Here is a 12259-nt window from a genome sequence, read left to right as displayed (position 1 = left end):
TCACAATTTAACGAAGTTGTTATTTCGAGTCTTATTGTTTATTTTAAATAGCAGTATTTTATTTCTTTATTCACTTAATATTTAAATTTGAATGTACTGATACAGCAATAACCAGTATATAAAAAAGATAAAATTCTAAAATTATGTTAGGATTTCGCACTGTTTTTCGTAATTTCTGATCATATTAGAAAATATACATATGGCATTTGAAATAAAACATATATATAGTGTTGTGTGAAAGCAAAACGTGATGGAAGGCCAACCCAGTTTAGAGATATACTGTAATTCATAAGACATGGGCCAAAGGTTGGGCTGCCTCAGGGCTTCTTTTTAAGACATTTTAGGCAGAACGGTCCGACCTCCCTCCCCTAGGCGCCAACACAGACTTCAAGAATTACAATAAATTTTTGCATTATCCCTTTCTTTATTGGCTCCATTGGTTGATTATTTATTATATTAAAATATAAAAATTAATTGGGATCATTACACTCTTCTTTCATAAATTTAGTGTAATCACATGTAAATTTCATGTGATTTGTGAAATTACATTTAGTATCTCTAAACTTTGCTTCCGTCTAACAAATAAGTCCCTCAATTAATCAAAATTTTTTGAATTTGTTGATATTAATAAAAAAAATTAAAATTAATATTTACCATCGATTGACTCATTACTAATGTATAGCATGTCAAATAATTTTTTCTTATTAAACTACCTTTATAACAGTGAAGATATACCTTCTCGCATCCATTAAAACGTGAAGACGTATGATGATAATTTGGTTACAAAAAGACTTATTTGGCTTGAAATAAATCAGTAATAAGTCAATCGGGGGTAAATATAGATTTTTTTATTTTTTATTTTTTACTATATGCAAGTTCGGTGAATTTTAACTAATGGAATGACTTATTTGTTAGATAGAAGTAAAGCTCAAGGATGATAGATATAATTTCTCAAACCATATGGGTTCTACATGTAATTACACCAAACTTTAGGGAATGAGCGTAATTATTCCTAATTAATTTAATACATTTAATTAGTTTGTTCTATTAATTACACCAAATACCGAAATGACTTGAGAGCTCCAAAACAGAGAAATTATGTATATGAATTTTCTTCAATAATTTTATAGAGATAGGAACAAATAGGTCACATACTTCAAATATTTATGTGTCTTCAAATTTAGTATGTCTGAAAAAGTCTAATTTAAATAAGAAAAGATCCAATATTTTGAGTTAGGTAAGTTAAGAATCAGGAAATGAGACATGCAAAGCAAGAAACCACAATAACTATATTGAAATGTCTGATTATAACCATTTAATACTTAAGTCATAATATTATAAAAAAGAGGAGGAGAATGAAGGTAAAGTAGCCAAAATTATGCCTAGGATATAAACAACTAGAATTTGTAGAGATACCAAATTGTATGATTTCACGCTGACTATTGATCAAAAAATTTATCGAATAATTATCATAAATCCATAAATATTTGAGTTCAAGTCAGGTAGGGGCCGAGTGAGTATGACCCAAATATAAAAAGGAAGAATTTTGAGACTATTTTGTGATTAAGAGGAGAATTAGGGGCATTTGTGCAAATTTTCAAGGTTATGGTGTAGTCCCACATCAAATATTCATTGTGACCGTGTTATTTATATATGTATATATATATATATACATATTATGATAATGGCAGGATTACTTGAGGAAGGTAGCGTCCAAACATAGAAGACGAATTAAGCAGAAGTCAAGATAGAAGCCGCCGATATCCACAATCCACATGCCTCCCAGCCAAACAAGACTTCTAAAAAACGCTACTCTTGCTTATGCATGCATGTGATGACAGTGGAGTAGTTGCGTTTTAATTAGTTAATTAATCGACACGATTTCACCACATAACACTTTCCTACTACCTGCCCAAAGTTTTACAGCAATAATTTCTTCTTTTTGCTGCTTATCTGCCCCTTCATGCACAGCACCACTTAAAATTATGTTAAGGGTTTTATCAAATATTTAATTTCAAAACACATTCAAGAGATAATTGATTCCCACACACATATATATATATATATATGTATATTATTAAAGAGGTTGTGAAACATCTTTTATATATCTCATTTAAAGTTGTATATATTTTACACTCAAATCGATATATATATACATGTATTATATATCAAGTATAAACTTTTATATAAATTCTATGAAATTAATGTAACTTGACATTGTTTAGATATATAAAATTAAATTTTATATAGATGGCATGTATGTATATATATTTTAATAAAAAAAATAGAATAATAACCCGCCAACTAAGTGCACGCATAGCTAGGCTGAGGCAATTAAAAGAATATGTGTAGGCAATGATGAACCGAACATTATCACAATTCCCACCTTTTATTAAAAATTTCAATTACAATATAAAACAAATCAAATCTTTATTTTGCAACAAATAAAATAATCTAAGTGTCTTAAGCACTACCCATCCACTCCAATCCAATCCATCTCACTGAAACAAATTACATGCTTTTACCCAACACCACACAAGTTGATGATCCATTCACACTTGTACACTTCCATTGCTTTTATATCTTATAATTAATGGTCATGACCATGAGAGGGTGGACCACCATGCGCGCCGCCGCTCTCCCCGCCGCCATGACCGTGCCCGGAGGCGGAAGCTTCTTCAGGTTCACAAGCAGCAGCAGCTGCGGGGACCATAACAGGCTTCTTCTTTTTCTTGGCCAAGCAAAAGAGGCCAACTGCGAGGAATGCAAGGAAGAACACTCCACCTAAGGAGACACACACAGCGATGATGGTGGTGTGGTTGTTGCCCCCGCCGCCGCCTGGAGGAGGTGGAACAAGGGTGTTGGACGGGGGAGAAAGTGGGGTAAGGGCGGTCGGGGTTGGTGGAGAATATGGTGTGAGTGGACCTACTGGCGGCGGATATAAAGGAGAACCTGGCTTTGGTGGCTTTCCCCCACCAGGTGTTGGTGGATAATACGGCGATCCTGGCTTCGGTGGCTTTCCGGGACCGCCGGGTGTTGGTGGATAGTACGGGGATCCTGGCTTCGGTGGCTTTCCAGGACCACCGGGTGTAGGTGGATAAGACGGCGATCCCGGTGGTGATTTTGGCGGAGCAGCCGGGCCACTCGGCGGCGTTTTTGGTGGCGCGGAGGGACCATAAGGTTTGGGTGGGTGCTTTGGTGGCGATGAAGTTGGTGGTGATGCCGGTGGAGAAGCACCGCCGCTGGGTGGTTGGTAGTGACCACAATGTTTGTTGTGGTGATCACAAGGCGGTGGTGGAGGTGGGTAGCTAGGAGGAGGGGGTGGGGGAGGGCTACAAGGAGGAGGTGGCGGAGGGCTACACGGAGGAGGAGGAGGAGGAGGAGGAGGAGGGGGTGGGCATGGAGGAGGAGGCGATGGTGGTGGAGGAGAAGAGTAAGGATAATGAGCAATCTTAATGCTTTTGAAAGCAGGCATCTTTGCGTCGTCGCCCCACTACTGATTAAGTTGCTAATTATAATCTGTAATCAGTTTAAGAGTTGTTGGGGATTCTGCACTCGGCAACCAATGCTATGCTCTATATATATACAAACACCTAACCACTAAAGCACCTTCAAAAAAGTCCAACATTAAATCAAAAGTATTTGTTGCTCCCAAGTGGTAATTAATATTATTGAATGAAATTCATCATATTAGCTTTTATTTCCTTAATCTTTTCCACTAAAAATCTATGATTGCATGAGCTGTATTTACAGTTCACACTACTCAAGTGGAGCTTAATTAATATATATAATCCCAGTTACATTCTTACTAACTCGGACCCAAATTAGTCAAACAAGCTAAATTAATCATATGAAACGTACAATATATTTATTATGTAATTAATATATAATTTAAAGAAAATAATTCATCTAACATACTTATTTTGTAATTAATTAGAATTTTCCATTACATTGTAATCAGATCATTACTACACAAATTCGAAGCGGACACCTCTGATTTAATCCAGTTTGAGAATATTTATATACACATATAAAATAATAATAATGATGGCGACAAAGAGAGAGAGAGAAATTTGGATATAAAAGAAAGAATATGATGGTACAGTGGGACAAGGCTGCTGATGCCATGGGATCTTAATTTATTCACATGTGGAAATTATAGAATGGGTAGATGGGGAAAGGTCGTGTTTATTTGAAGCTACCCATCGCTCAAATATATGTGCACCCATTATTTATTCAATTATCCACTAATTTATCATTCTCTTCCAACTATACATCACACTATTATTATTTGCAGCAGTTGGTGAAATGATGTTCAATTTTATACATAATAATGGTAATACAGAATATAACATATATCCTTTTTCTAAAATATCCATATATCAAAACGGATTCAAATAAATATACGAAAATTGTTATTAAAAGAAAATAATACTGATATTAATTAGTGGAATTCTTTTAAGTGTAAGATTTCAATTTTATTACCAAAAACAAAACGTAGCCGACATAAATTAATGAAAGTATGGAAAGGAGGTAGGAAGTTAGAAGATTCATGATCTTATCCATTACTAGCTTGTAATTCTACACTTTTTCCTTTTTAACTCATTGCTTTGAAATTTCAATGCTGCTTGGACTAATTCGTCCCTCATTTTTTCACTTCAATTAATTGTTACCAAGTTATCACAATTAGCTATATATATATATATATTATTACTGTTTAATTGTTTCTTTCTTAATTTGTAAAGTGTCGTTATCAATTATCAGGACAAATCAACAAACCTTAATTGATCCTCAAACGAAGATTCTCCCATCCTCATGATATCAATATGTGTATAATAAGATTACTTCTTTTTCTTTATGATAATAACTAATTAATTTCCTACATGTCAAAGACAGACATGTTCCAATTTTTGAAATTTTGACCCATATATATATACACAAGGCAATTAAAATTATACTTATATGTAAAAAAAAATTCTATTTACATATTGGTCTTGAATTTAAAAGAAAAATGGTGAGGATGTAGTGATGATTGATTATAATGATTGATTAAACAGATAGCAGCCCATGTGTGGTGATGACATCATGGTAATAAATGGCAGCTGAAAACGAATGTGCATCAACAACTCTTGGCACTTGTCTCTTTGGAACTTTCACTTACAGGGCGTAACCACTGACTATTAATTACCTATAACCATAACACCCTGCATTAATAATAACACACATTTAACATCATATAATCTCTCTCTCTCTCTCTCTCTCTCTATATATATATATATATGTGTGGTCGGAATTTTTTATTTTTCTTTTTCATTCATATCTTACTTGATATATATAATAATTAGGCATATAGAATGTCCTTCAAATATACAGATGGCTTAATCTATATATATTTAAAAAAGTATAAAATATGATACTAACTTACAATAAAATAATATTCGGATTGTCACATACATTTATATTTTTGACTCAATATTGTCTTAGTTTAATAGTTAAAATTAAAGATTTGGGGTCTTATGTTTAGGTATGATGCGAATTTATTGATTGAATGGACATTCAAATTTAATTTATTGAATAATGTAATTATGTAATAAAAAACCGAATCAAAATCATTTTTTTTTTCATAATCATAATTCATTTAAATAATAGTGTAATGTAACAAATCAAGTTTTTATAATTATAAATTAATACTCTCTTATTGTTTAAAAAATTATAAATACTATCTTGAAATTAACAGTCTTATAAATAAAGATGCCTTTATAATGGATTGTCATGAGGGGTATTTGTTAGACGATCATTAATTTCAAAAAAGATATTTATAAATTCTCAAATAACAAAAAAATATTTGTAATTATGATAAATGTCATATGAGCGTGCTATAATTTATCCTTTTTATTTAGTATATATTTTGTGTATAAATAAAACATTTCACTTTAAAAAATAAATGTGTGTTTCACATTGCTCATTAGCATTGGTCCTAGTGGAACATAATGATAGTTTATAGTACTTTTAAACTAACTAACAAGACAGTTCAAAAGATGAAGAATTAATAAGTTATAATATGTAAAACTTCCTATGAGGTAATGCATTGGAATCCTGTAAATGCACGAATGTTGTCTATTTTAATTGTTAGTTATTGATATATTGTAATAATAATTATTGACTGGTCAAAAGTATTTGATATTAATAATTATTAATTATTGAAATTCATGTTATAAATTTGGTCGGAGAAAAAATATCATGCTGCGATATTATTATAAAAAATAAAATAAATTTTCACTTAATTCTCCTTTATCTTTCCCAATTTTAAAAAATAAAAGCGAACTTTGGGCCTGGAAAATTATTGTGCGTCAATCCTCAGCCCAATTGATTTGGGGTAGTACAGTTGAAATTGGGCTGAAATCTGTTTTTTAACTTTATAAAGGCCCATCTCAAAGGGTAAAATGGTCTTTCTAGTTGCCGTTCCGGCACTGCCCTATATAATCCTTCAACTACAAAATCTAGGGTATATAAGGCCCCAATTCATCTCCCTCTCTTTCTCTCTCTATCCTATCTCTCTGCGTCGAAGCGTGCTCGCTGAATTCGTTGAAATTTCCGAATCAACACATAATAACCGATCAAACGTGCCCTCGAAGTTGATTTTCTGTATGTTCTAAATGTTTATTGACTGTAATTTGGGTTCTTTTGGATAAGCTATTTTGATTTTTAAGAGTTTAGTTAATTTGGTGGTGCATTTTTGTAGGGGAGTGCTGTTATTGGAGAAGAATGGCGACTTTCGAGCTCTACAGGAGATCGACTATTGGAATGTGCTTGACAGAGACGCTGGATCAGATGGTGTCTGGTGGAATTCTCAGCCCCGAACTCGCCATTCAAGTTCTCATTCAATTCGACAAGGTTGTCCCTTTCTGTACTTCTGATGATTATTGCACACCTGTTCTCTGTTATCATAAAGAAATGGAAGATTATAAAAACAATTTAAATTTAGAAATCTCAGTTGTAGCTGAAATGCTGAACTAGAAATAAACCAGAGCTCCGTTTCGATTTGATAATTTAATGCAAAAAAGTGAAGATGAAAAGTAATATACTCGTGAATTAAGTACTATTTTTGCAAACATTTTATTGTAATTGAATATCATAACATAGTTAAAATAAATGTGTAAATTAACAAAGATCTACTTGAACTATTTTCACGGGATTTTCCTTCATATTATGTTCAGAGAAGAAGGAAACACTTGTCTGACTGTTCTAGTCACTCAAATACATGACTTGAAGAATGTCAATTGTTTAGGTGGAATTTGGTTACATGTTTGATTACGGCAAAATAAGGTACAAATAATAGACTTAAAAGTATTGGTTAAGGTTGGGCTCCATACTTGTGTAATAGATTTGGCCTTTATTTTTGCTTCCCGTGAGAGAGGGAGCTAAAGTGTGACAAAGACAGAAGGAGCCAGAAAAATTGTAACCTACTTTGTTTCATTGGGGTGTATGTGTTGGTTTACATCCATTAATTCCTCCTACATGCACAGGCACCACAAATGCTTATTTCTAATATTTTGCTTCGATGATTGCAGTCAATGACCGAAGCTCTGGAAAGTGAGGTGAAGAGCAAGGTTTCTGTTAAGGTGAATGTCTTTCCGTTTTGCTCTAAGGATTTTACTAAAGCTTTATTGTATCTGTCTCTCTGATTGTGGCAAATTATTTCTAATGGGAGTTGGCTTATTGAGTAGAGAAGTTAATTTTCTGATGCCTGTTCCTTTATGCTTGTGGTTGTATTCTGGTGTTGCGAGACCATCTGTTGTCATCCACTATTGTTTAAACCTAAATATCAGCCCATTGCTTTTCGATGGATTTTCTGTTTTTGTACTATCCTCGATATTTCTTTGATTGGTTTTTCCCAACAGGTCGTGTTTGTAGCACATATGTGTTTATAGGATCATAGAAGGCTGGTAAGATGGTAAATAAGGAACTAGTGGTTGTGGCACACTCGATGTCTGTGCAAAAGAGGATAGAATTTCACTTAATATTTATACAATGATATAACATTAATCATCCTCAATAAATGTAAACTTTGGTTATATATGTTGTATTGTGATTCTCATTCAAAATTAAATAAATGAATGTGATAGTTATCATGAACTCGACATAATTTATTTGCAAAAAGGCATTGTAAAATTTATGGAGATAAGAAGTTCAACAATGAAGAGGATAAAGAACAAGATAAAAGATGAGAGAAGGGAAAAAAATATTCACTTGTCATTTCCATTTTTTTTCTTTTCATATAAGGTTAAATTAGTCTGTACACGTAATACACACCAAGGCATATTACTATACACCCCTCACCCTTAATAATTTAGTATAAGATTATAGTCAGTAAATTGGTGAGAATATGAGGTGAGATAATTCTGCATGCCTTTAAAACCTGAAAAGAAGAAAAAACACTCACCATGCCCCAACCTAGATCTCCTAGTATAGATTATAGTCTGTAAATTGGTGAGAATATAATCTGCATGCCTTTAAAACCTGAAAAGAAGAAAAAGACTCACTAAGCCCCAACCTAGATCTCCTAGCAGAGGCAGGGACCTCTAAATGAATGTTTCACCATCCAGTCATCTAGCTCAAGAAGACAGGTATAATAACTAGTCATCTTAGATCGAGCACTACATTTTGTTGAATTACCACTCAATGTCAATCTGAATTACCATAGCTTGCTCTGAACGTCAGATGCTTCATAGGTATCTGAACATCAATACAGATGTCAACATAAGCCAATGGGGATAAATGTGAAACGGTATTGAAGTCGACTGATCTCAATTCTCAAGTGGCACTAGTCCTTGGAAAGTTGGTTACTTACTCGACGTTCTACAAGAACTTGACAGATATGGCTTGGCAAGGGCTTTTTACTTTTTAACTTCTTTGATGCAGCGGACTTGAAAAATCTTTGGAAATGTTTGTCTGAAATAACTTAGAATTTTTTGATAGATTGGCCAGGCTTAGAGAAATGAAAATAGAAACAGGTAAGTATCCTTATTTCATAAGATGTTAATCTATATAGTTCTTAGTCAGTGCAGATTTTTTGCAATTCTATAATGCTACATTCATGTATTATAAAGAGTTAGGTGGTTTTGATGGATTTTCCCCCTCTACTCATCTCATTTCCTATTATTTTCGGTTTTCTCCCATGTTCATTCATATTTGTCTGTGGCTCGCCTGTAATATGGCATTAGGAGATTTTCTGAAATGTGGAGCAACCATATGACCTGAGACATAAATTTATGAGAACTTCTGAATTAAATTTCTGGTTTCATTTTATGGCTTATTAAAAGAAAATATATGTATTTTTTTTTCCCATTAGATCTTTCAGCAAATATTTTGTATTCTCCACAAATTTGAATTAAGCTTAGGCTGTTCTACTTCTTACCTTGGGTCTGATGTTTATGCATCAGTGACTCATTTTTGGAGTGGATTTGGTCGGCTGATGCTCTTCAGTTAATCTATTTTCTTTAATTACTGATTTCTCTCAATAATGTTTCCTTCCTACACTTTTATTTCTTTGAATCTTGCGCTTTGTTAAATCTTTCTGTAAAAGGTGAAAACCATCAGCTGTGGTACCCGTCAATATTATGTTTCCCTTCCCAGCTCGCATCCTTGTACAATTTTTGCCTAATTTCATTGGGGCTGTGAGTTCGAGACACTCATTCTGCTGATTAACTTGCCCTGCCTGAAGAAGTGTAATTGACTTAGAAAAATTGCCTAATGCTGTTAGGTTTATCTGCCTTGTCTGTTGGGGTCTAGTGGCGTGTCTTTTTGTTTTAACCTCTGTTTCTGCCTTCCAAATCCAGTTATACTTTGATATTAGTCTATGATAAGATTGGACTGCTCCATGTTTCCTGTTTTCTAATATCACCACATTCACTACAGGGGCATCTTCACACCTACAGATTCTGTGACAATGTGTGGACCTTCATCTTACAAAATGCTCAGCTCAAGTGTGAGGACGGCCAGGAAACTGTTGATTCAGTCAAGATTGTCGCGTGTGACTCAAAGTTACTTACTCAGTGATAACATGAACAACGAAGTTCTGAACTTTGGCTTTTATGTGTATCTGCTATCACCGTGGAAAATATATGGAGCAAAAGAGGAGATAGTGAGAAATCTCAATTTACATCAATCAGTTTGTGTTTACTGGTAATACTGGGGAGAAGATTGTATAATTTCTACATGAGCAATTCAATCATATAATACTTTCGTGGCTCATGCCTTCCGACTCTGTTGAACAGATACCTTCATCTTCTTCCCCTGAGGCCCCACTCCATTTTCTCAGAGCTTCTTGATTTGTATTGTTTGGGTGATTTCAGGTATCATCCTCCTTGTTCGATTGGGAAATACTCGTTAAAAAAAATATTTATAATTTTAACCCAATCCAACTATACGAAAAGGCTGCATTTCGACAGAAGGATCTGAAACCAATCATAAAGTGGAGAAACTACCTCAAAACAGGTATTAAAGAACTTTGCAGTTCATATAATTTCGAGTTTACTGGAATTATTATTACGACTCTGAAACTTTTTATCTCCCAAAATATAAATGTAAATGCAGTTATTTTGGTAGGATTGGTGGTAAAATTACATGGTAATGTAGACTCCATGACCGAGTTGCGTGTAAGCAAATTCTTTATAAACAAAACATATATGATTCTTGGAAGCGCAAGTCATTCAATATTTGTAATAAAACCTCGTACAATACGGTGGAGTGGTCGGTGTGGAGTATTATAATTATTATTATATTATTATTATTATTATGACAACAACTGCTACCAACTAGGGTGGCTGGGAGCTATAAGGAGTAAAGTAGTACAGTATGCGCAAGTAATAAGAAAAACACTGCAGTAGTATAAAAATAATAATTAGTTGCAGTGCAGAGGAAATTAAAGTGTGGCCTGGGAGGTGGTAGCTCTGATTGATTGAGGTACAAGTTAAAAAAGTAAAAGCGAAAACCATAATAATGATGATGAAGATGATGATGGTCTTTGATTCCCCTTTTTTCTTAACAGTAACAGGGCTTCTGTGTTTTTATTGCTACTGTGCTGCTGCTAATAATTACAAAGAACAAGTCCCATAGGCATTAGGCTGCTCAGATATAGCGCCTTTTCATTGAATGTCCCTGATTTAATTTCCAGCCTCCCCAAAATTGAAACTCATTGCCAGCCTGTTTCATTTCATGTCCTAAGCTTTCCATATAGGCCTTTTTTAAAAAAAAAAATTATTTTTGGTAGTAAAAAGAAATTGACAGTGAAATTGTCCGTTTGGAGGTAGGCCCATCTGATTTTCTCATGTGACCATAAACCTAACAACGTGCCAAACACTGTATACCAATAGTCGCCACTTGTTGTTTATTATGATTAGGGCATCTTCATATGGTGGTCAAATTGAGATCCATTACGAGTTGTCCTCATCTTTTATTTGTGTCTTTATCTTCATTTTGTGTCTTTTAAGTTAGTCTTAGTTAACTTAGGGCCACAAAGCTTGAACCACATAATATTGGACTAAGTTTCAATTATTGTCCTTAGGTGATGAATAAATTGGTATGATCAAATGAGCGTACTTCGTATTAGTAATAACTATTCTAATGAAATATACATTTGACATCTCGAATTATAGCTCGTTGATCAATAAATGATTAGATGGTCGAACCCATCCTGTCGGGAATGCTTAGGTAACTCGCTAATGACCTTATAAAGAAAAAAAAAAAAAAAAGAAATGATCAAATGACCATCAATATAAATGATGCAAAAATATGAAATTATGGATCGAATTAATCTGAGTAGCAAATACGTAGAAATTTAGAGTGTATGATTATTTTTAAAATATTTAGAGGCATTTTAATCATTTGTCGGTCCGCAGGTGTGGTCCCGGCATCAGTAATTATCTTATTTGTGAGGCCACATAATATGATTAAGGAAAAAGGTTGGTACAAAGATGATTAATGAAGAAGATGTGGTTAATTACAGGAGAGTAAGTAGGCGTATACGGCCATGTGGTGGAGTGGGGGTAGATTAAGTAATTAAGGAAGTGATTAGTACAATAATTGAGGTGGTACATTACTGGTAACGTGAAGGCTACTTTAATTGGATTTGAGGCGAAAAAGGCATTTGCCAGAAGCTATTAGTTTGCATGCTAGCTCATGGGCATCAACACCCCTCCCTCCCCCCCCCCCCCCCCCCCCCCCCAAAAAAAAAACAAAAAAACCACCACAACAACCC

At 34.0% G+C, this 12259-nt stretch overlaps 2 protein-coding genes across 2 annotated transcripts; one reads left to right on the top strand and one right to left on the bottom strand.

Moving 5' to 3' along the window:
* Positions 2591-3475, bottom strand: LOC105169463 (leucine-rich repeat extensin-like protein 3). The gene has a single exon (XM_011089853.1). It carries the CDS (start codon positions 3473-3475, stop codon positions 2591-2593), a length of 885 nt encoding a protein of 294 aa, XP_011088155.1.
* On the top strand, positions 6511-10294 carry LOC105169372 (transcription initiation factor IIA subunit 2-like). The gene is made up of 4 exons (XM_011089761.2): positions 6511-6645; positions 6743-6894; positions 7572-7622; positions 9919-10294. The coding sequence occupies exons 2-4, from the start codon at positions 6766-6768 to the stop codon at positions 10057-10059; spliced, it is 321 nt and encodes a 106-aa protein (XP_011088063.1). The 5' UTR covers positions 6511-6645; positions 6743-6765; the 3' UTR covers positions 10060-10294.

This window comes from Sesamum indicum, linkage group LG8, assembly GCF_000512975.1.
Source record: "Sesamum indicum cultivar Zhongzhi No. 13 linkage group LG8, S_indicum_v1.0, whole genome shotgun sequence".
Classification (NCBI taxonomy): Eukaryota; Viridiplantae; Streptophyta; class Magnoliopsida; order Lamiales; family Pedaliaceae; genus Sesamum; species Sesamum indicum.
The sequence above is the reverse complement of the archived record's forward strand: the minus strand, read 5'-3'. Positions and strand labels throughout refer to the sequence as shown.

Excerpts from the sequence above, each read along its gene's own strand:
- LOC105169463 (XM_011089853.1), bottom strand. The coding sequence starts at position 3,475 with ATGCCTGCTTTCAAAAGCATTAAGATTGCTCATTATCCTTACTCTTCT.
- LOC105169372 (XM_011089761.2), top strand. The coding sequence starts at position 6,766 with ATGGCGACTTTCGAGCTCTACAGGAGATCGACTATTGGAATGTGCTTG. Across the intron at positions 6,895-7,571 it reads TTCTCATTCAATTCGACAAG|TCAATGACCGAAGCTCTGGA; the intron begins GTTGTCCCTTTC and ends CGATGATTGCAG. Across the intron at positions 7,623-9,918 it reads AGAGCAAGGTTTCTGTTAAG|GGGCATCTTCACACCTACAG; the intron begins GTGAATGTCTTT and ends CATTCACTACAG.